Source organism: Haliaeetus albicilla, chromosome 2, assembly GCF_947461875.1.
Source record: "Haliaeetus albicilla chromosome 2, bHalAlb1.1, whole genome shotgun sequence".
NCBI classification, from domain to species: Eukaryota; Metazoa; Chordata; class Aves; order Accipitriformes; family Accipitridae; genus Haliaeetus; species Haliaeetus albicilla.
This window is the reverse complement of record NC_091484.1, coordinates 24606880-24629257: the sequence shown is the minus strand read 5'-3', so window position 1 is coordinate 24629257 and position 22378 is coordinate 24606880. Positions and strand designations below refer to the sequence as shown.

General features: G+C 39.9%; 1 protein-coding gene across 13 annotated transcripts in view; it reads left to right on the top strand.

The window, feature by feature from the left end:
• TRAK1 (trafficking kinesin protein 1) overlaps positions 1 to 22378 on the top strand; it is a 138705-nt gene that overhangs the window by 83841 nt on the left and 32486 nt on the right. For 6 of the 13 annotated variants that reach the window (XM_069810813.1, XM_069810847.1, XM_069810795.1 and 3 more), the window contains 2 exons: positions 13385 to 13465; positions 16920 to 17032. In XM_069810813.1, coding sequence (XP_069666914.1) covers positions 13411 to 13465; positions 16920 to 17032 — 168 coding nt within the window. In that variant the 5' untranslated portion in view covers positions 13385 to 13410. Of the gene's footprint in view, positions 1 to 4771; positions 4796 to 13384; positions 13466 to 16915; positions 17033 to 22378 lie in introns of those variants that run through there. The other 7 variants (XM_069810787.1, XM_069810804.1, XM_069810840.1 and 4 more) reach the window with 2 other exon arrangements.

The window sequence follows — 22378 nt, the reverse complement described above, 5'->3', positions numbered from 1 at the left end:
TTCAATGAACAATGCTTCCTAGAGAAATCCAGGTTGACTTTGGATAAAATTACTTTCCTTGTGGTTTCTTCCATTACTTGTTTATTTCTAGTTGAACAACTCCATGCTAATGCCTGAGAGTTCATTGCCTACAATTCTGGATGATTTTGCATATGTGCAGTTGGCTCTTCTCTCCTTTTGTTGCCCGTGAGTTTCAGCAATTTCTTGTGCAGAAAATAGTGTCTTTTCCTTTTTTGCCCTTGCCAATCACACTGTGTGCCTTGTTTGTCACATGTGCTGAAGCTTGTAACCCCTTTTATGTTTGCCTGAGCAACTTCATCTCATTCTCTTTGTCGTTCCAGCACCCCTTATGCTGCTTTTGCTCTTCTCTGTAACTCTCAACCCCTACCTGTATTTTCTTTCTGCTCACATTGAAATGTTTTCATCATGTGTTCGGATTGCAGTTACTGTTTGGAGCTTCTCTCCTCTGTTCTATTTTCTACTCTACTGCAATGATTATCAGCAAGCTCCCTAACTTTCTTTTTAGCTGAACACTAATTAACAATGTTAATGCTTGTTCTCCTTGACCTCTCAGCCACTTTAAGAATGATTACTTATCCTTGTCTTGCTTGTATTAGTATGCCTTTACAGATGTGAGACTGTGTCCTGGTTCTTTTTCTTCCCCACACCCCCACTCCCCCCCCCCCTTGCTTTTTTTTTTTTTTGTCACTCCTTTACAGTAGCATTAGAAGAATATTTCATATTCCCTGCTGCAGCTATTTGAGAGTTCTTGGTTCTCCATCTTTTTCCTCTTGGTTCTCCATCTTTTTCCTCTTGGTTCTCCATCTTTTTCCTCTTGGTTCTCCATCTTTTTTCTCTGTGTACAGGTTACAGGTAACCTTGCAAACACACATCTGCCAGCTCTTTGAGTGGAGCAGTCAACCTTTTTACTTAAAATATGCTTCCCTTGACACCTTCTCCTTTACAGTAGGAGCTTGGCTGATGGTTGCACATTTATGATGAGTCATCATTTCCCCTCATACATTAGCCCCTTTTGTCTCCATGCCCATGGACAGAGTAACTCTGGTGTTACTCTGAATGTTTAGCGGATGCTGCCTGTGGGTATGCCATCTAAATCTGTGAGAATCTTACGAATGCCTGTAGTGTGCAATCTCTGAAACAGCCCTTGCTCTGTAGGTATGCAGCTAAAATTCTCATTCAGGTTGTTCTTGTTTTGCTCCTATGTTCTTTACCTCTATACTTGATAAATACGGTTGAACCTTGCTTATATTCATGTAATCATTGATACAATTTCCCTAGTTTTCTGCTTTTTGCCATGTCACATTTCTTTATTCCTCCATTGACTCTCAATTCTTTATCCAGTCAGACCTAAGCTACTTCTACTTGTATGTTGTCTTTATGTGTTTTATATTTCAGTATAGAGATATTTTTCCTCTTTATTTTGCTCAGCTGCTAAATTTCCAGACAAGCATTTTCCCACTTCATCCCATTTCATTCCCTTTCTGCAAAAGTAATGTGCTGTCCTTTTGGTTGAGTGACAGAAGATAATTTGGGTGGGATTTTGAAAGAGTGGAAAACGTGCAAAACCTGTAAAAATTTTAACAAGCTACCTTTTGCTTGACTGCACATCTTAATAGAAAGTACCCTGAAAAGCCACCCCAAAACACCCACATTTCTTCATCAACGTATTTTAAGTCTGGGTGCTGCTGTTTCAGCTGCTGTTTTTTAGGACTTGTTTGCTTACATAGGATCTCTCTCTTCTAAATGCAGCATTGTTATTATTAGTTAATTGTGGTCAAAATTAATGTGGTTAATTGTGCAAAAGTCTAGATATTTTTATTGATAAGGGAAAGTTAAAATGATTTGAATGCATTGGAATTCCTTGGAAATAATGAGTCAGGATACGAGGGTTTGTTTGTATTGTACCCAGCCTCACCCTCTGCAAACTAGCTTCTGGTTTGCGTGTTCCATGTTTGATTGCAAAGTTAGTGAAGGCAGTCTGTACCTTAGTGCAAGCATTGTATGAGGAATGTGCATCTGTGTGCTTTAAGCATTGCAACTCACTTAGCAAGCTTCCTGAAAGGAGTTAAATGTCTTTAGCCACTAATTCAGAGTGGTGATTGCAGCAAATACTTCAAATTTACTTTGCAGTGGCAACCTGTAAAAAGGAATGTTCATTCTGGTATATTCTTTAAGTCCCTGAGTATGTGATTACAGGAAATACTAAAAAGCTCTTCTGAATCTTTCCTGATTAGAATGTGTATTTTCAGAACCATATATAATTTAGCTCCCCCCATTGCCCCCTCCCCTCTCCCCCCCCCCCATCTGCTTATTGTTTGGTATCTGTTGGAAACCTGGCTCTTAATCTTTAGCAAGCAAACAGTCCTGCACTACTAAAAAGGGTTAAGGCAGAATAGCACTAAAAATGAGTTGATAGTGTGAGGGTGGGGTACACATTCCTTCTCCACCCCTTATGAATTTGCATCAGCATTTATCATATGCTGATATCAAAGTAGGCATTGCAACACTTCTCTTTCTCTCAGCTTTTGGATGTCAGAGTCCTTCTGTGCAGCATGAGTTGACATGAGTCACAGTTCAGAAGTCAGCTTGTGGGAATATTCGTTTACTCTCTTTATGTTGTCACATATATTGGGCAGCAATATGCATGTTGTCAGTGTGTCACCCACTGTCCTGCTTTCCTTTATAAACTAGTTGGTTAGCTACAGTTGAACACTTGTCAGCAATATTAAAACCATAGTACGTCAACAGGGTTGGCAGGAGTGTATTTTTCTGTCCCCAAGCTTTAAAAGGTGCTGCTTGCATTCTTTTAAAATTATTCAGTGTTTTGGTTACTCTCTGAATTTCTATTCTCTAGCTATTACTGAGATGTGGTAAATTGATGCTGTATGGCAAGTAGGTACTTAAGACTCTTACTGTTTGACTTTTTAATTTATTTTTTTTTAAGAGTTTTTGATTCACTGTTACAGGGGAGAAATGAAGACACAGAAAAGCTCTAAGGAATCAGAAACTAGAAGTAATCCCCATTACATTATTATTAAAATGACATATTTTAATGTTGTGGTATGGGGAGAAAGGGACAATATTATGTTTTTGCCAACTGAGTTTTTCGCCAACTGAGTTCTTGAGGCTATTGCTGCTGCTGAATATTGCAGTAAACCTGGGCAGTTACAGGTCAAGTTGTTAAGTTTGAGTAGTAAGATCTTTCTTTATTCAGAAATGAGTGTTCCTTTCCTCAGCAAGCACTTACATGTATTTCATATCCTTTGGCTATTGTTTATATAAATGTCGTTACATTGTTTGTATATAATATCAAGAGTTTAAAACTTAAAACAGAATAATTCATCGTGATGGTATAAAATCAGTTTCTTCCCATCTCATACTACCTCATACGTTCACACCGCTTAGAGAAATCGTAACAAGAGAAATTGTTCCTACGGGACCCTAACTGTGATGTTCTGCTGGCTTGTAATGTTTACCTGTCTCCCTCCCCAGCAGTTAACGTCCCCTCAGAGGGTGATGAGCTGCCTTTGCCTTGCAGAGCCCCCACTTTGCCTGCAATTGCTTTGCCTTGTGATGCAGATAGGAACGCTTTCTGCAAGCAGCAAAGGGCGCCTATTTGCCGTTGAAAGCAAGGGAGGCAACTTGGCAAACTTTAAATATCTATAGCTGCAAAAAGTTAAATAAGAAAGTTAACCTGCCCTGTATGCGTAGTCAAGTTTAGCAAACACAGCCTGTTGCAAACCATGAGGTCTGAGCACAAGGAGTGTTGTTGTTGTTGAACAGTGAAGAGATACGTACGCCCTTGAAAATGCTCCAGGGTGCCATGTGTGGGCTTGAGGTGTTTTCTTTCCCGCAGCAGAAGGGATAGTAAAGATGACTGTGGAAAACATGGTACTTGACAGCTGATGTGGTAGGTCATTTAAATGCTTTGTACAAGCATAATCTTTTTTGTAAAAGCAATAAAAAAGCTCCCTTCCCCCCCAGCCTAATTCTTCACGCGGTGGTGTTCGTGCATGATGGATGCTGCGGTCGGACCGTACTGTACACTAGCCGCAGCTTTCAAGATCTCTGCTGGGTGGGATTGGCTTGTGCACGTGCACAGGCTTAGGCTGCTCACTGCTCCCGTGAAATGTGTTCCTCGCAGCGTTAGGCAGTTTGAGAGGAGGTTTAACTCCGTGGAGGTGCACACCCTTCACCAGGTGTGACGGACGATCGGAGCCTCGTCGGACTTCCCTGTTGCCGAGACGCTTGTGGGAAGCTACCACTTCGCTTGGCAGAGGGGCAGAGGAGGGAGAACCTTGCAGAGGTGAGGAGTGCCGAGGAGGGGGCTTTCAGCCCACCTACTTTGTCGGAAATATGCTAGTGGAGCTGTTGAGCAAAAACTGGCTACCCTCAGAGCTGGTATGAGGAACGACATAAATCTTCTAGTAATTATTAGACAGATGGTCTCTTCCCTCCTCCACCCCATCTGTATAACACAAAGCTGTTGCGCTAAGGACAAATACTCAGTCGCTCAGGAGCTCCCTGGCTGAGCATGTGAGTGGGGAAACATGGTATCCTGCTTTGTGGAGACCTTGCTTTGCTCTCCCCAAAAATACAGCCTGCAAGGGAATGACTTCCCATCTCCTGTGAGACTAAAGCATCATACCCTGTTGATCTGGGATAACTTTGGCAATGTCGGTAAATGAAGAGGAAAGCTTTGAATATGACTATGAAAAGGAAAATAAGAGAGAACACACATTTAACAGGCAGAGCCTCGATATCTTGGAAGAAGGTACTTCTTACCTTTTGGTTTTAAACTTTTATGGTACTAGCACATGGCAACATATAAGTGATTTGAGTGATATTTGTGGATATAAATCTACTAAATTTTACTTTTTTTTTTTTTAATACGTAGCCAGTACATTCAGATGAAAGACTAAGAAAATACTCATATGAATAGCATGAATCTTAATTTATGTAAACTTCTTTAAAGAAGAAACACATGACCAACAGATGTAGGCTATGCAATACCTTTTTTTATAATGAAACTGGATTTGGGAAATTATCTTTCTTTGGAATTGTACTGCATTTTTTTTAGACATACATTGTATGTGTGTGTGTTACAAAACTCTGTGTTACAGAAGCAATCCAAGTTTTGGGTCTTGTGACTTAACCTTTCAACAAAACAAACAACCCCAAAACCTTGCCATACTTTGTGGAAATAATGGACACCTGGAGTATTGCAGGCAACTGGCCCATTAGGGTGGGAATGAGAATGTATGTGCATTGAAAATCCTCCTGTGCACTTGCTGTATAGAGAGTGTACCCATTCAAGGGCTTCTTCCAGCCAGGCTGGCAATCTTTTTCAGGGCTTCAGGTACCAAAAGCTAGATGTGCCCTTTATGTTACTTCACGTGCTGTAGATTTTGATCTAAAATAGCAGTTTTATGGTAGAGAACTGGTACTTCCAAATATACCATCATAAAGCTGCTGTAAGGATGCTTTGAAAGATTGTTAGCACAGAGAATGTGACCTGCTGTGAATTTACACCCTTACTTGCCTCATGGGAAAGAGTTCCTGTGTCCGAAGCCTCAGTGGATGAAACATGCTCTTTGAATCCTGTTGCATAGGACTTTCCTGTAAAGACTTCCTCAGAATCAGATATTCCACCTGGATTTCAGTCATACGCAGTCAATAAACTATCTGTCTCTCCTGTTGGGGTCTCTGAAGGAAGCTGAGATAACTTGTGTGTCTGTGCAAAATAGAAAGGTGCTAGAGAGAATACTGGTAAAAGGAAACTTTAAAACTGGGGATTGGGGTGGGGAGGAAACTTATCAGGAGAGGCCAACTGACATTGTTTTATGTTTGATTCCTTTTTTTTTTTTTTTTTAAATGATTAAATGGTTGCTGAAACATACATCAAGCTGTTCTTACTCTTCCCGCTGACTTTACTTGTCATCCAGATCTAAGTACAGTCTGAAGCTGTTCTTGTTGATTTTGAGAGGGGAAAAAAAATGTTGACTTCCATCTGGGATAAATTTAGCCCTGTTTTTCTACAGTACTTTCCCCTCAAAAGCTCAGTATGTATTTGAAATGCCTTCTGTCCTCCACTGATATGTTCAGGTCATCTACACACTCAGTGTCGTAGTGATACAGAGGCACTTTAAATGATATGTGGTGTTTCTATGTATCTTTGCATGTGGGTGCACTTACAAGCGATAGTATTTCTCTTGGGGATGAGTCAATCTATTCTATAAGTAAAGCAGATGGAAATACCAGCATGTAGCCTTTTCATGCCGAACAAAAGGAACATTTTAGCCATATCTGGCTATAAATCTGGTATCAGAAAGGGAAAGTCTGAGAATATGCTTCACTTTAACCATTTATAGTTATTGAAAAGAAGGGGGTAAAAATTGTGTAATTAAGACTCCTTAACTGGCCTATTCCACGCGCAGAATGTGTACTCACTACTTGTCTATTATTTCCATGGTTGTTTTGTTGTAGTGAGGTTTTTCCCCGTCCCGACATTTAGAGCCTCTGACTGCCCACAGTCCTGTTTCTAGAGCCTCTGTCACAGAACTAGCATTAATGCTTGGCAGTGTTACAGAATCGGGTCTCTTGATGATTATGTGAAGCACCTTCATAAAGGTCTAGCCAGAACAGTCCTAGGGTCAGCGCGTTGCTTTGGAGTTGTAAATTTGCCTGACAGCAACATGTTTACTCTTCATTTGATAAGCTGGTCTTTGAGCTGACTGCAGTGAAACTTTGTGCAGGGATATCTGTTGATAGTGTCTACTCAGTTTTTGTTGATTAAAGAACCTGAGCTGTGAAAGAACAGCCTGTCGGTTTTATTTGGTTAGTGATTTGTTGTATCAGTTAAACCTGAAACTGGGCTGTATTTTGATCCTTGCTTTTGCAGGTGGGACAGGAAAAGACTATTACCTGTTTAGGACCTGTGATGGCAGCCAGTCATTGCTATTTAAATTTACTAATGTAACAGATTAAAAGTTCTCCTTATCTAAAGTACTGGATAAATGCAGGCTGAGAATCTAGCTCCAGTTTAATTAAAAAAAAAAAAAAAAAAAAGCCTTGTGATCACTGTTAAAATCTCAAGTTTAGGCACTCTCGGGGTCTGACTTCCAGAAAATGTAAAATACCTATTTTACCTTACAAAGACATTGACTAGAATGCCATACAGGGCTCTGGAATCTTTAAACACCTTGAAACACTAAAGAAAGAAGATGGAGACTAGTAATTCTTGAAAACTTTGGCACAGCCAATCCCTCCCAAAGAGGTGGAATAGGAAAAGATCACGTATGTAAGAAAGGGAGACAGCTGACAATGCGTGGCTTTTAACATAGGCTTGTAGCTTTATTTTAGGATTTTTGAAAGACTGACAGTCCAGATCCTGGTTTAAGCTTTACACCCATTTATTAGTTCCAAGGACTGCAGTCCAGACATTTCTTGACAAGAAACAGATGGAGGAGAATGTCAAGACAGTAATTCAATGTCTAATATTCAAAAATCTTGCAAGAAAAGTTTTAACAGAGGAGCTGTGCTAGGCTGTATCAGTATATGGTGTATGCATTAAGGGGATGGTGAGTTCTTTCCAGGCGCTTTTCCTTATCTCCTTAGTTTCACTTTGTGGCTGTATTTTCCAAGTTACCACATTTGATCTGTGTTTATGCTAATAAATAGTGTGATGTTCTTGTTGAAATTTCCTTTAACTTACTTCTTCGTTTACCCCAAGAAAACTCAATGCAGTTCATGCCCTGCTTAGAGGAAGTACTTTGAAAAGGCTACCTACCTGAGTGTTTCGGCATATGCTTTAGAAAAGAAATAACAGCAAAGTTTTTTCCCAAACCTGCAATTAAGTAATAACATAGGTTTGTATAAGTGGCTTTAATATTGGATTTACTAAGCTATTTGAATACTATATGAGAGAAATGGCAGTAAACAAACACCCTTCAAACCATAGCTCAAACGGCAAGATAAAATCTCATCTTCTAGAAGAATCAGTAACTGCCCCTTAATATTAAAAGATTAATTTGCAAACTACACCATTGAAATCACAGTAAGCTGCGCTGTAACATTTAAAAGGAAAAAAAAAATCTATTGTAATTGTCTGTTGAACTTAGGGTAGTTGTTTTTCACCGTGCTAATATGTACTTGCTGACTGAGCGTGTATCACTCACAACAGGATGTTCTTCCAGCCTCCTCCATGGAGCTCACCCACAGTGTGACTTGACAGTTGTGAAGCAGTTGGCAAGCTGTGACCGCTCTTTATCCCTCTGGCCAGGGTGACAGCCACCCGCTGAACTCCCTGTCTGCCTTCTGGAGGGACCAGCCCACTCCCCCACTAGAGGAGCGGTGGGGGAGGCAGGGGGAACTGCTGGCGCATTGTGTTAAAATTTGGACTTCTAGCCGGTCATGCCTCAGAAGCACATTTTTCGAGCTCTGGTGGCAGTAGTCTCTTCCAAATGTTAAGCAATTTAGATGAACGTGTTCTCTTAGGGACATCTGAAATATGACAGGCAACAGCAGACCTGAAGCCTCTGCCCCAGTTTAGCCAGGGCTGCCAAAAACTCCTCTTTAGTGGAGGAGCAGCTACCATGTTTATCTTTAAACGTGTAAAATCTTTCTAGTCTGAGTCAGTAACAGAGCTGACGGCACATTTTAGGTGTAGTTTTCCTGAGTTTATTGGAAAGGGAATATACATAATGTGGCACAGTTTCAGAATTCCTCATGTGCTTGGCTCAAGTCGACGTAGTGCTCACAGTAACCAGTGCCAGAGCATCACTTCTGGTGTCTCTAGAACTGAAGCTGTGATTTTTAGCAAGTGCTTTATCCTTGGAGTGCAAAAATAGCCTTTCAGAAATTAAACCAACATGAACTGAGGAGTCCGAGTCTGCCAGGGTCTATGACTGGCAATGTTTGCCAAGTGGTACCCGGCAGTAAGGCCAGTCAGTGTTACTGTCTGTGTTCTGTATGCCTCCGCATGCAACATTTAGGATGCGATGAGCTTGTGATCTTATTTTCAGTGTTGGGACAGAGCTCTGAGCAGAGGGAGACGGATGCTATTTGTGAGGCAGGGCTTCTCATGGCTGATCAAGGATATAGTAGGCCTTGTCATAGTTAAAGGCTTTGGGTAGGGAACTATTATGAAAAAAGCAATGTCCCCTGCTGCCACCTTGCCAATAAGAAGCATCAGTATTAAAATTGCCAGAGATCTGTGCTCCATGAACAGTATTCCCTTATCCTGATGTAGTTTCTGAGGAAATAAATTTTGGTAACAGGGAAATCCCCATGCACTAGGGCCTTCCCTGTTAGACTCTATAATTATACAGGTCAGTATCATTTGCCCAAAAAGTGAAACTTTACCGTAACATCTTATCCCCTTTCTGTTTCCCAGTAGTTGTTTCCCATATATGCGAAGCGGAGCAGTGGGAGCTGGGCTTTCCTCTTCAGCCATGGCTGCTGCTCTCCTTTAATTCTTTAGTTTGTCCCTGATTGATAGGTCTCAAAAATGAAAAAGGGGTCTGCCTCGAGGAGGGGTGCAGGGAGCAGGGGCTGAGGACACCTCTGACTGATGGCTCCTGTGCTTTTTATTTTTTTTCTTTCTTTTTTTTCTTCCACCTGAATCCCCTGTTTGGTGGGTGGTGGCTCATTGCAGCAGCTCCCAACAGTGGTATTCTTGCTCCCCTTCCCTTCCATGGCTGTTTCCTGTTCCTGGAAGCATACTTTTCCTCTAAGCAGCATGCTAGATGGCTGTGTGACCTTCCGGGAGCAATCCAGGAAGGTACATACCTTCCTCCTTTCTCCCTGAGCATCTTCAGCTTGGGAATCAGTGCTTTAGTCAGTGTGGAGCTCAGAGCCTGCAAGAAGCTTCCTGTCAGATGCTGCGTTAAATAGATGAAGAGAAAAAAATGCAGAGTACATCCTTTCAGCTGTACTCACATTGGGAAACAGCAATGTGGGTACCCATAAATTTGCAAGCTTTAAGACAGTATGAAGATGGTGCTAGGTACTTCAATGCAGAGGAAATACTTCATCTGTGTAGCATTTATCCATTTGTGTGTTTGGCTGTTAAAAAAACAGATAGTTTGAACTGCAAATATGTCCCTGGTAGCATGTATTATATGCTGTCATGAAAATAATGTGATGGAAGCTTTCTTGGCTGTTTCCTGTTTTGGTTCTGTGACATTAGTTTCAAAAGAGTTACCAAAACACATTTTCTAACTGTGTTTCTGGAATTCTGTGGTCCCTCCACTTGCTGTAGACTGTTTTTTTTAATTATTCTTTCTTTATTGTCTAGCAACCTTCTCCATAAACTGAGAGGTGCAAAGTGTATTTGATTTGGATGTTTGCGTGCATCCATGCATTTAGACACTGTGCTCCCTATCACCCTCAAGCAAAAATACTACTGATTTGCAAGTGAGCAAAGAGAGGTCAGTAAATTGGCACTGTAGGTTTTGTATTACAGAGCATTGTCCTTCATTTGCTCTTGTTTTATCTTTACAGTAGTGTTACCAGGCTCTCATACTCATCAGAAACTCCAGCAGGCTAGAAACCTACTATGCAGAATCCATTAGAGATGTGGAGGGGTTTTTTTTGGGGGGGGGGGGGCCCTCCATACTTCACTGATCAGAGCTCAAAATGATTATTAAAAAATAGTGTGTCTTACTGGTAGATTTTTTGAACACTAAGGAAATAAAAATCACTGCATTAGCGATTGGCCAAATGTTATCTTGTATCTGTGGAGGCTGAATAACTGCATACTGAGGTACTGTTTTGAGGTTTTTTTTAATGCTTCTTCTGAATTGCTTTTTCTCTCTTTGCTTTTCACCTTCTCATTTCTACAAGCCTTGGTTTCTGAGGGATGGAGAGCAACACCTCTCTGCAAGTTCACCCTCCTTCCAAAAGGAAAGCCTTCCTTGTAGTTAGTAGCTCTGTGCTTCTGCTGTATTGTATGTTGAGTGCCAATAGAAGGTAGTTGACTGCAGGAGGCGTTGTATTATATGCAGTCTACTGAAGTTTGCTTCCACTTGGACGTTGAAGAGGGTGCATAAGATACCATTCTGATTTTAAACCCTTCCATGTTGGCAGAGTAGTATATGAAGACCTCTGTTTTAACAATGACCAACAGAAGTTTGATGGAAATTGAGATATAAAAGCTACTGGTGACCAGGTCGCTACTGCTTTGCTAGTAATAGGTCTGTTGTGATAAGGGTGTGGTATTACCCTGCCGTGTTAAAGATTAAATGGCAAGTTCTGAAGGAATAGCTGAGCGAGCAGCCCCATGAATCAACCTTTATCACTCTCCCAGCTGAGTGGCTTTATTCTCTCTGTGGGAGCACCATCCTTTTGTCAGCTTGGATGTTAGGAAAGTTATACATTGACCTGAATTACGATGGTGTGAGGTTGCCATAGTTGTAATCAGTGGTGATTATTAGTGCTAGGTATGGAGTTAAATGAGTTTGCTAATGACAATCTCAAAAGTTATTTTATAGTAGTGAAGGAATGTTGTAACCAAGGGAATTATTTAATGTACAATTGTTTTGGAAAATAACCTGCTGGCATCAGGGTTTCTGATAAATGTGTTATGGCATGACTTATGAATTTACAATGTTTAAAAAAAATAGGGTTTATAGGAATGGTAACTTTTTTCCTTTTAATTTTGAATAGTCTTCTGGATATGACACCATCTGTCTCTATGTGAAGCTTTTATGCAAAGCTTCTATTTAACCCCTTTGTTTATTATAGCTGATGTTCTCTGCAAGTTCAATTTTTTTTTCCTGTGGAATCCTGATTAGTCTGCTTTTGACTAGTATAGCTTGTAATTTACAGATGCACTATATTTTTGCTTGTGTAGTGGTATAGTTATTCTTTATATTGCTATGTAATGTTTGTCAAATTATTACTTTGAAATGTAAACTTTTTACTGTTACCACTTTCAGACTTAATTATTTAGAAAAGTGTCATTGTCTTTTGAATACTTTTGAATGGCATTCTTTGGAGTTCACTGGCACTACTGATGTCACCAAATATTGTAAATATTTTCAGGATTTGATCCTCAAAAATAGAATTTGAGAAATGGGAAAATAAACAAACAAATTGTACTTCTTGCCCTAGTTTAAGCAACTTCCTGATGTTTAGGTATGGAAAAAAATCCTCCAACATTTTGAAAGATACCTAAGTACTGTTGTATTTGATACATTATTGATGTGTTGTAGTGGTGGTCAACTGTATATTTATGTATATGTAGATTGTATATTTATAAATTGGGTAGTGTTGTTTCCTTAATGTGACAAACTGTCTCCTGGTAATGTTACTGTACTCAATACACTTTTTTTTCCCCCCATTTAAATCTTATTAGGTCTTATCTGTCTCTCCCCGCCCCCAGCCTTCATATGCGCTAGAGCAACATTAGCTAATCTGTCAGACTGAGCTCTAACTGACCTTGTCAAGGGTAAATCCCCTGAATAACAATTTGTGCTACAGCAGCCTGATAACCCGTAGTCCGTATGATCAACTCAACTTAATTAACAGTCCCTTTTTCCCAGAATTACAGGGTTTGAGGAATAGGTGTAGCTGAAAATAAAAAGAATATAAGGGTAGAGCACAAAGCGCTGCTGTTTCCTCTGATTATTGATGGATTTTTCAAAAATTTGCATATTTCTGGATAAGTCAATGTAGCTTCTTAAAGGATCACCTATGGTGATAGACTAAACTTCCTCATACTTTATTCAGTCTAACAAAACTCCTGGTCCCGCCTTAGTGATTAATCATCTTATCCAGTCTAAGTAAATATTTTTAACGAGTGTACTGTGGCCACTATGGTGTGGTCTGGATATTATAAGAATGGTTTATTATTTTGTGTGCATTTTGTATTTACTTTACTGTCTCATACCAGAGAATCCAGTTCTTATCAACTTAATATGACACAAAGATACTGTGTTGAACAGTGTTACTAACAGTATTGGAGTTGCTTATTCATGGAGTAACTCTCTAGGTGACATGATAGAATCCTAATTAGGTATCTAAGAACATCTGTTTTCACTTCTTCCTTGTTTATTTTTTTCATAAACTCAAAAGATTCCTCTTCAGAGAAGAAAGTTTTAACATTTTAACTGTTTGTTCTGCCAATAACAAAAGAAAATACTCATTACAAAAGAGAAACACTTGTATTTTCAGTTTAACTTGAATCTTTCATTATTTTTGAGTTGGGGTTTTTTTTTTTTTTAGCTTTTGATAAACTTACCCAAAAATTTACAGAAGTTGTTTTAAGATGAAAACTTATGCAAACCTAAACTCTTACAAGGATATTTTCCCCCTAATAGTATTGCCAATATGATTAATGTTTTATTTTATTTCCTTACAGTTTTATGTGCTGAAAGAGTGGGCCAGATGACTAAAACATACAATGACATAGATGCTGTTACACGTCTTCTTGAAGAGGCAAGTATTACATCTCTTTAAGGACCCATACGCAGTATGAGAAAGTAGTACAGAAATTACGTGGTACCACTACTAAAGACTGTTGGTAGACCCTCCTTCAGTGAGGAGGAATAAGTGCTCTAAGTGTATGGACACTTTATCTTGTTGGTAAGGTAAATATTCTTTCTAAGTAAGGGTCATTTGGTTACCTCTGTTATATGGATTCATTACTTGTGCTTATTTTTCAGTTGAGGCCATTTAACTTGCTCTTGGACAAATATGTGCCATAATGAAGGAGGAAGGGGCAGGGGGGATCATCTTAAAATGACACATATTTTTACAGTACATGTAAAGCTAATAGCATCATTATTGATGGATTTATTCTCTTTTAAAATATTTTTTAAAAAGTTCACAAATAGTCTTGTATTCATAATTATTATTTCAGATAATGTCTTCCCAGAGAAGTGCATAGACACAAAATTAGAATATATCTAATACTCCATTTGTATCCAAACCTTTTCTTCCTTGCCTTACATTTTGTTGGTTTGGGTTAGTTGGTTGTTTTTTTAATACCATTGTTATGTAAATTGTTATTGCTGTAATCCTTGGCACTCAAGAAGTGTCAAAAAGCAACTCTCAAGCTACGATGCTTATGTTCAATAAATATAATGGTAAATTGTTTGACTGAAATTAGCAACTTTTCTACAGTAAACTTCAGCAGTGATTTTCCAAATAATGTTTATGAGGAATTCCTTTAGGTGAAAACTGTTAAATTGTATTAGTTCATGGCTGAGTGTAATTTAATCCTTCATATTTATTTTCTTGCTTATTGCAGTAGTAATGTCAAAAATGGGGTGTGTCTAGCCAAGATACATTGAGTGGTCCATTCTTCGTCTAATTCTGCTAGGAAACGAGCATGGGAATGCTGACATCTCCCACCTATGCTTGATATATCTGATCGCAGTGCAAAATCCTGCATTTTGTGCTTTGAGCTGAACTTGTTTAAACAACTGTCTGTGAAAAATCAGTTAAAACTGATGCTTTACATAAAAGACTTGTCCTGGAGTAATCCATTAACTTGTAGTAACAGTCTGTTACCTGTTTGTGTCTTGTTCCCTTCTTATTTGGCTGAGATTTACTTGCATTTGTTTCCATGGCTCCTTCTAGTAATAATGTAGCATTCTGCCAACCTGTTTCCTCCCCTGAGTCCATGTAGCCAAATGTCTATAGATGCGGAAATCACACTCATGGGAGCAATGCTAGAAGGACTTGCTGAACCACTGTTTTAAAGCTTCTGGTGTACTTCCCTTTCTGGATGATAGGCAAGGAAGAACAGGGAAGCATGTAATAGGTGAACCTTCAGTAAAACAAATACTTTCAGTGAGCTTTTTTGTTTTATTTGGCCATCATTTCTGATTGAATCACTCTGTTCTTAGTCAGACGTGCACTTACAGCTCCTTTCTCTGTTCTCCAAATGGTGGTTATCACAGGAGATTACATCAGTTTGCAGAATTTAAGGTTTAACCCCTTCTGCTACCTTCACACACACAAGCGAGAACCGCTCCCCCAAGCTACCCCTTGTCTGTCTGTCTTGTTGGCAAGCTTCAAATGATTGTGCTACAAAGTTGGCAGGGTGAAAGGTGCAGCATTTTGGGGGGAGATAAGAAAGAGAAGATCTCAAAACAACACATGTGCAGATATTTTGAAAATCTGTGCCAATTTCCCTGAAACTAAGCAAAAGGAGTGACACCAGGCCTGCCCGGGTGTGTGGTAAGAATAGGAGCAGATTCCTCTGTGAACCTGCTTTCTCATCCCTTTCTAATAATACTGTAATGTGTCTGGCTTCAGTTTTTTGGTTGGTTGTTTTTTTTTTTTAACACATTGCTGTAATAAATCAGTTCATTATCACTGTAAGAGGCCTGACCCCAAACTGAAATTTAGAGCTGAATTGCTAAAAATTGTGTAGGAAGTCTAGAGAGGTTAATTAAAGAGGCTGGAAATACACTTACATTTGAGGTTAGAAAGCTTGCTGCTAGACAGCTCTTCCTCTGTAGAGTCAAAGCAATATTTTGTATTTATGAAGTGAGCCAAATGACTGAACAATAAATTGGCTTGAGATGTTTTTTGGATAGCTTTGTGGGACCTGTTGTTCTGAAAGATTGTACATAAGATTATATAAGATTTTATGGCCAGATAATGCTAGTAGCTTTCAATGCAAATATAAGCCTGACCTTCAGAAACCATTTGGAAAATGCTATTTGTAAATACAGCAGTGATCAATAATATCTCTTTTTATTTACTGTTTATTACATAACTTCTTTTTTTTTTCCACTACGAAAGCCTCTTCATTCAAATTCATTGACTTCAAATCCATGTGATGAGTAGCCATAAGTTTTGTGGGCTTTGACATTAATGTATACATGACATAAGGTAGCTTTTAGTCATCAAATCTGGATGGCTGTCAGGGGCAGTAAATAAGCCCCAAACTGTTTTCAGTGACAAGGAGAAAACTCTTCCTGAAATGGTGTTGAACTAAAGGCAAATGGGGAGTTAACCTTAGCACCATTTGCCCACTGTTTTAAAGATCTAGTAGTTGAAAATTATAAATAGGAATGCTTAAAGAATGGCACAAAGTTTTATGCGGTTTATCATCCTTTCCCAGGCAGATTACAATCCCACATCTCAGCTTTACAGAAGCTGAGACATGTATAGGTACGTGTCATCAACAGGGTAAGCTTCTAGTGTTTATCGGTACATGTGGTGAACTGACTAGATGGGTTATTTCCCATAAAGAAGGAAGGGGCCAAGTATGGGAAGAAGGAGCCAAGCATGGCATGAAAGTAACCACTTAATGTAGATTTGGGCATCTGCAGAAAGGAAAGGGCTAGGATTTGGTTTTGTATGAAAGCACTGATGGATGTATGTACACAAAGAGGATAGGACCTGAACTTTTCATTTTGGTGAATCGACTTTGGCTCCTGCACAGCTTACTGCCTCTTAATTCAAGGTGGAGCAAGTCGAAACTGAAGAATGCTATGAAATGCCTAAGTTATTTTGTATTTTACTGTGCTTCCGAATTCTTTAAAATGTAACCTCTAAAGCTCTTGTGATTGCATTCTGCAAATGGTATAACAAGGTGATGGAATAGCTTCCCTCAGTAGTTTCTCAAAGCTGTAATAGAGAACCAGATCTGATTTCACCTACATTGTTTTACTGTAGATGTTGAAGCTGTGCTTTCATTTATGGTTCAATAACTCTGTATGGGTCAGTCTTTTTCTGAATAAAGTGGCTGTAACATAAGCAGGAATAGAAAAAGAAAATTGGCAAAAAAACAACCAAACAAACCCTCATAGAAGAAGAAAGTCTTTATTGTTTAAGTACTTGTTCCTTCCCTTTCATGACAATTTTAACCTCTCTCTGATCCTTTGGTGAACAAAAAATTTGAAATTAGCTTTCTTTTCTTAATGCTTCACAGAAAGAACGGGATTTAGAATTAGCTGCTCGGATTGGTCAGTCACTGTTAAAGAAGAATAAATCACTGACAGAAAGAAATGAGTTTCTGGAGGAGCAAGTAGAACACATCAGGGAAGAGGTAAGATTTTTCTGCCTCAGTGCTGTATCTGCAGTGATGGGGAGAATTGTCCTTCTAGCTTCACCTTGTCCATACTTGATTTTCTTGGGCATCCTGTCCATAGCAGGTTAATCTGTGGTGTGGCAGTTTGGTCAGCCACTTTTATAGCATGTACACTTTTAAAAATGTGATCGAAAAAGTAATTTGACCTGTTGGCTTAAATCAGGTGATTTGAGGGGCAAAAACCCCAAACCTTAAGCCATTGAATTTTGCTCTGCCTCACATTTAATTTTCATCCGAAACCAGCTGCTCTTTTCGTTTTGAGTCACTATACCCACTGTTTTCTTCTACCTGTTTCGTCCTTGTTCCCCTGCTTTGTGCGTAATTCCCCTGTTTTGATTATCTCACTAATCACCCTTTCCCTTCTCCTTCCTCCCTTTCTGTGCAGCTGCTCTTCTTGTTTCTCTCCTGAATCTTTCCCAGTCCTCACTTGTTTCTTCCCTGCAAACTGATGTTTAATTGCTTTTTCCCAAATGCTTTTCTATTCATAGAAATAGTTAAATTTTGGCTCTTAGAACATAGCATTTGAATGCTGGGAGTGCTTCACTTTGCTTCTCAAACTGTGTACGATATAGGTATCACATATAAGGTAAATCACTTTTTGTATTTATGGAGATTTCAGTAGTGCATGCTCACTGAAATCAGTGCATTCTGCCTTTTCCAAGCTGGGCCAACTTCATAGACTTGTGTTAAGCTTCCATGGTTCAGATGGTTCAGGATATATTTTAATGATTAGTAATTTTTATTCAACATGCTCTGTATGTATGAACTTGTCAATGTTAGGTAGCATTGGGTTATATTAGGAAGCAAAGGGTTATATAGGCTGAGACTTGCTAAGTTCTATATAGATTGCTAAGATCTTACAGCTGCTTGTGATTTTGCTGTATCTCTTTCCAGGGATCTGTGATAGAATCTGTTGAAGTGTGGGTCAGTAGCCTGCTGCAGTACATACATTGGTCTGAGCTTGACTGCAGTAATAATGTTTTAGACATTTGATGAGCACATTTAGAATATAGTATGATGGTGCATGTGTTTCTTAATTCATAGACTCATAGAATGGTTTGGGTTGGAAGGGGCCTTTAAAGGTCATCCAGTCTAACCCTCCCTGCCATGAGCAGGGACATCTTCAACTAGATGAGGTTGCTCAGAGCCCTGTCCAACCTGACACTGAATGATTCCAGGGATGGGGCATCTACCACCTCTCTGGGCAGCCTGTGCCAGTGTTTCACCACCCTCATCGTAAAAAGTTTTTCCTTATATCTAGCCTGAACATACCCTCTTTTAGTTTAAAAAATTACCCTTTGTCCTATTGCTACAGGCCCTACTAAAAAGTCTGTCCCCATCTTTCTTATAAGCCTCCTTTAAGTACTGAAAGGCTGCAACAAGGTCTCCCCGGAGCCTTCTCTTCTCCAGGCTGAACAACCCCAACTCTCTCAGCCTGTCCTCATAGGGGAAGTGCTCCAGCCCTCTGATCATCTTCGTGGCCTTCCTCTGGACCTGCTCCAACAGGTCCATGTCTTTCCTGTGCTGAGGACCCCAGAGCTGGACGCAGTACTGCAGGTGGGGGCTCACCAGAGTGGAGTAGTGGAGGAGAATCACCTCCCTCAACCTGCTGGCCACGCTTCTTCTGATGCAGCCCAGGGTATGGTTGGCTTTCTGGGCTGTGAGTGCACACATTGGTGTGATGTATAAAACATAGCAGAAAACTTACCTTGTTTCAAGTAACACCTTATGTCTTCCAGATACCATTGAATTTTGAATCAAATATTTATACAGTTGCTATTTCTTACTGTATTCCTCTGAATGGGGAGCAGTGTGCTATAGGTACTGGCAGATTCTTCATAGGTATATCTTGGATGGAACCATACAGGAAGCTTTAAAAGTGCTCTTTATCTGTAACTATAAGTGTCACTAAACTCTGGCTTACTAACAGAGGTAGGAGCAAATGTTGTTTCTCCTATTCTGGGACAGCGACCTTGGTTTGTGGATCTCGTCCATATGTAGCTTTGAGCAAGAGAGAGAGAAATCTCACAGTTGTAGGGCAAGCAGGAGAGCAATGAACCACAGTGGATTAAAAACTTAAAAAATGGCTCATAATAAAACTGCTCAGGCATGTGAGGTGTTGAATTATATCTGAGATGGACTCATGAATAAAGCATAGGTGGAGGGATCCCAGATGTGCAATAAATGGTGGTGGAGTACACACATAGAAATAATATCCTTTGGTGTGGCCTATCCTTTTTGGCAAAGAAAACTAATTCTCTTCTGTCCCAGAGGAGTGCTATTGCTTGCTGCCCAAGTCCCATCATGTGGCAGACCAATTTATTTGTGCATTGGTCAAGACAGCATTTACTAGGCATGTGCATACTGACTGGGCAGGGCAGTGCATTCATACCATACATCCAGAATGGAAGATTTGATTGAGGAAGGTGGAGGATAGGGATGAGCTGCCTCTGCCCAGGTCGGTTTTTATTTAGAGGGACTCAGGAGCAGCATTAGGAAAAGTGCCACCAGAAAAAAGCTTCTTACCAGGTGGCTTTGTGTTGAGCCATATGTTCTATCAACACCTGTCTTTCACACAGTCATTTTGACTCCTTCAGAAATTGATCCTTTTGAGGCAGAGCTCATCAGGCTTTAAAGTCATAAGGCTTTTGTATGTTGAAAATCTGTCTTTGGTAGGTTTAAGATTTTCCATTAATGGTGAATTTTGAATATTTGAGCAGAATGCTAACCAAGACAACTGTCTCTAAGGGTAAGAGATAAGAGAATTTATTTGGTACTTTTTAAGTTCTGTAAAAACACTCTAAAAATGGTTTGTCTGGGGGATTTGTGGTTTCTGTAATACATGGACAAGTTCTTTCTCGTGTGTGGTATAAAGTTAAGGTTTTATTGGTGTATGTGTCACTGTATGAATAATTTAGCTTTACATCTCTTTGACTTAACAAACTTGTCCTGGCAGAACCTTCTGGCCATTCCATTAAGTAGCTCAAGTTTTTTCTGTGTCCGTAACATGCCACATTCATAGGTAAATGTCAAAGTAATATAGTCCTGTGCAAAATGCATTAGATTCTTGTCTTTTGAGTTTGTATTGTAAGGTGCTGTTTAGGTTTAGGAAGGGGCTGTGATTGTGTTCGATAAAAAACTGATGGAACTGAGACTTTTCCTGTAGTGCGCTAGAGAACAGAAGGTGAGTTCACTGAAGCAAGCACTATAGGGCGTGCACAGACACTTTAGTCTCAACTTACTGTTTCAGAATTATATACTAAAAGCATAAACATTATTGAGAAAACTTTCTTAATTGTAAATTGTTTTGGTTACAGAGATGGGTGTCTGCCTTTACAGCAGCAGAATTGTAGTTCCCAGGTACAGTGTGTCTACCTGCTGTTGTGTTACCATGTTCAGTAAGAATGCTGCAGCTCCAGTCTCAAGCTATGTCCCTTTTTGCTGGGATGGTGCTACCTACAATTTAATGTTGTCTCCTTTGAAATTAGAGCTCAATATCAAAGCAATGTAAATTGTCACAGTGTGAACTGTGTTTGGAATGGAGTAGGTCATTAGGTTTTAGCTTCTCCTAATCTTTCTGAATTTCCCAGTTTATGCTTCTTTTTCGTTTTCAGACTTCATCATGTGTTTGTGGAGCTAAAAAGGCAGCACTTCAAACACCGCGTCAGTCCTCAAATAACACACCTTAAACCTGTGGTAACATCTGAGTAATACAGCCCTCTAGTCCTGTTCTAAATCCAGGTCAGATATCAGAGTTTGTGTTTTGGTGATAGCTGGTTTTGAAATCCAGGTTTGATTTTGTTCTGTGTAAAGTGAGAGGAAAGGAAAAGCTGCATCATAATCTGGAATGGTAGCTTAAAAAAGGGAACATTGGTTTTGGTCTATTAGAGTAGAAGGTAATGTTGGAAAGATAGAAATGCTCTTTGGCTTGGTACTTGCAGGTGTGTTATTTACATAAAGTGTAACTGGGTGTCTTCATTTTAAGCGAATAATTCCAATCTGTTAAGCATTTAGCTGCTGTCAGTCAGGAGAACTATCAGCTGGACTCTTGAAATGGTTGTTTGTGATTTGGTAAGGATTGTTCCTCTGAGCTAAGTCCCATGTCTCTAAACTGTTGTGCTCTGTGTGAGCATCCTTTTATCTTCTACCTTGAATTATTTCTAAGATAGGTGCAGCTATTTCACGCCATAGTTCTGAAGCTGAGTGAAGCTTTCAGGGCAGTGGAGTGAATTAAAAGCCTGAACAGATGAAGGCTTGGGAACCAAGCATATGGTGACAGCTCATGGGCCTTGTCCCATGTGGGGCAAGGGCTCACAGCATTGAGGCACTCTTTTTTTCTTCTTCAACCCCCCCCCCTCCCCGCCCCCACTCTGCCTCTGATCTGTGCAAGATGTTGGGAGGGGGCACAGCTGGGAGACCTGACCCGAACTGGCCAAAGTGATATTCTATACCTTATGTTGTTATGCTCAACAATAAAAGCTCAGGGCAAGGAGGAAGAAGCTGGAACATTCATGATTATGGCATTTGTTTTCACAAGTAACAATTATGTGTGCCGAGGCCCTGCTTTCCACAAGTGGCTGAACATCTGCCTGCTGACAGAAAATAGTGAATAAATTCCTTGTTTTGCTTTGCTTGCATGGGAAACTGCTTCACTTATTAAACCATCTTTATCTCAGCCCCTGAATTTTTCTTGCTTTTGTGCTTCTGATTCTCTCCCCCATCCTGTGGGGGCTGTGGGGCAGAGTACGTGCTCAGCTGGTGGACGCTTAGTTGCTGGCCGGGGTCAACACACCACAAAATGCTATCTTAAAGGGAGGTGTTGCTGAAAGTTACTGCAGTGAGTTTTTTTCACATTTCACAGCATGATTCAGGTTGGAAGGGATTTCTGGATGTCATCTTGTGCACACCCTCTTCTCAAGCAGGGCCACCTACAGCTGGTTGCCCAGGACCATGTCCAGACAGTGTTTGAATATCTCCAAGGATGGAGACTCCACAACCTTTCTGGGCAACCTCTGCCAGTGCTCCGTCACCCTCGCAATGAAGGAGTTATACAATGTTCAGGAGGAACCTCCTGTGTTTCAGTTTGTGCCCATTGCTTCTGGTCCTGTTCCATTAAAAGGTCACCCTTTCTGGCTGTTCACCCTCCTTTGGAGAACCAAAATGCTTGGAAATGGCAGTAAAAATAGTATCCTCAGTCTTTGTAATTCATAGAGAAAAAAGTGTAGCAAAAGCTGGAGATGATCTAGTGGCCACCCACTGACAATATCTGAATCCTTTCTGCTTAAAGAGGCTAAGCTATAATAT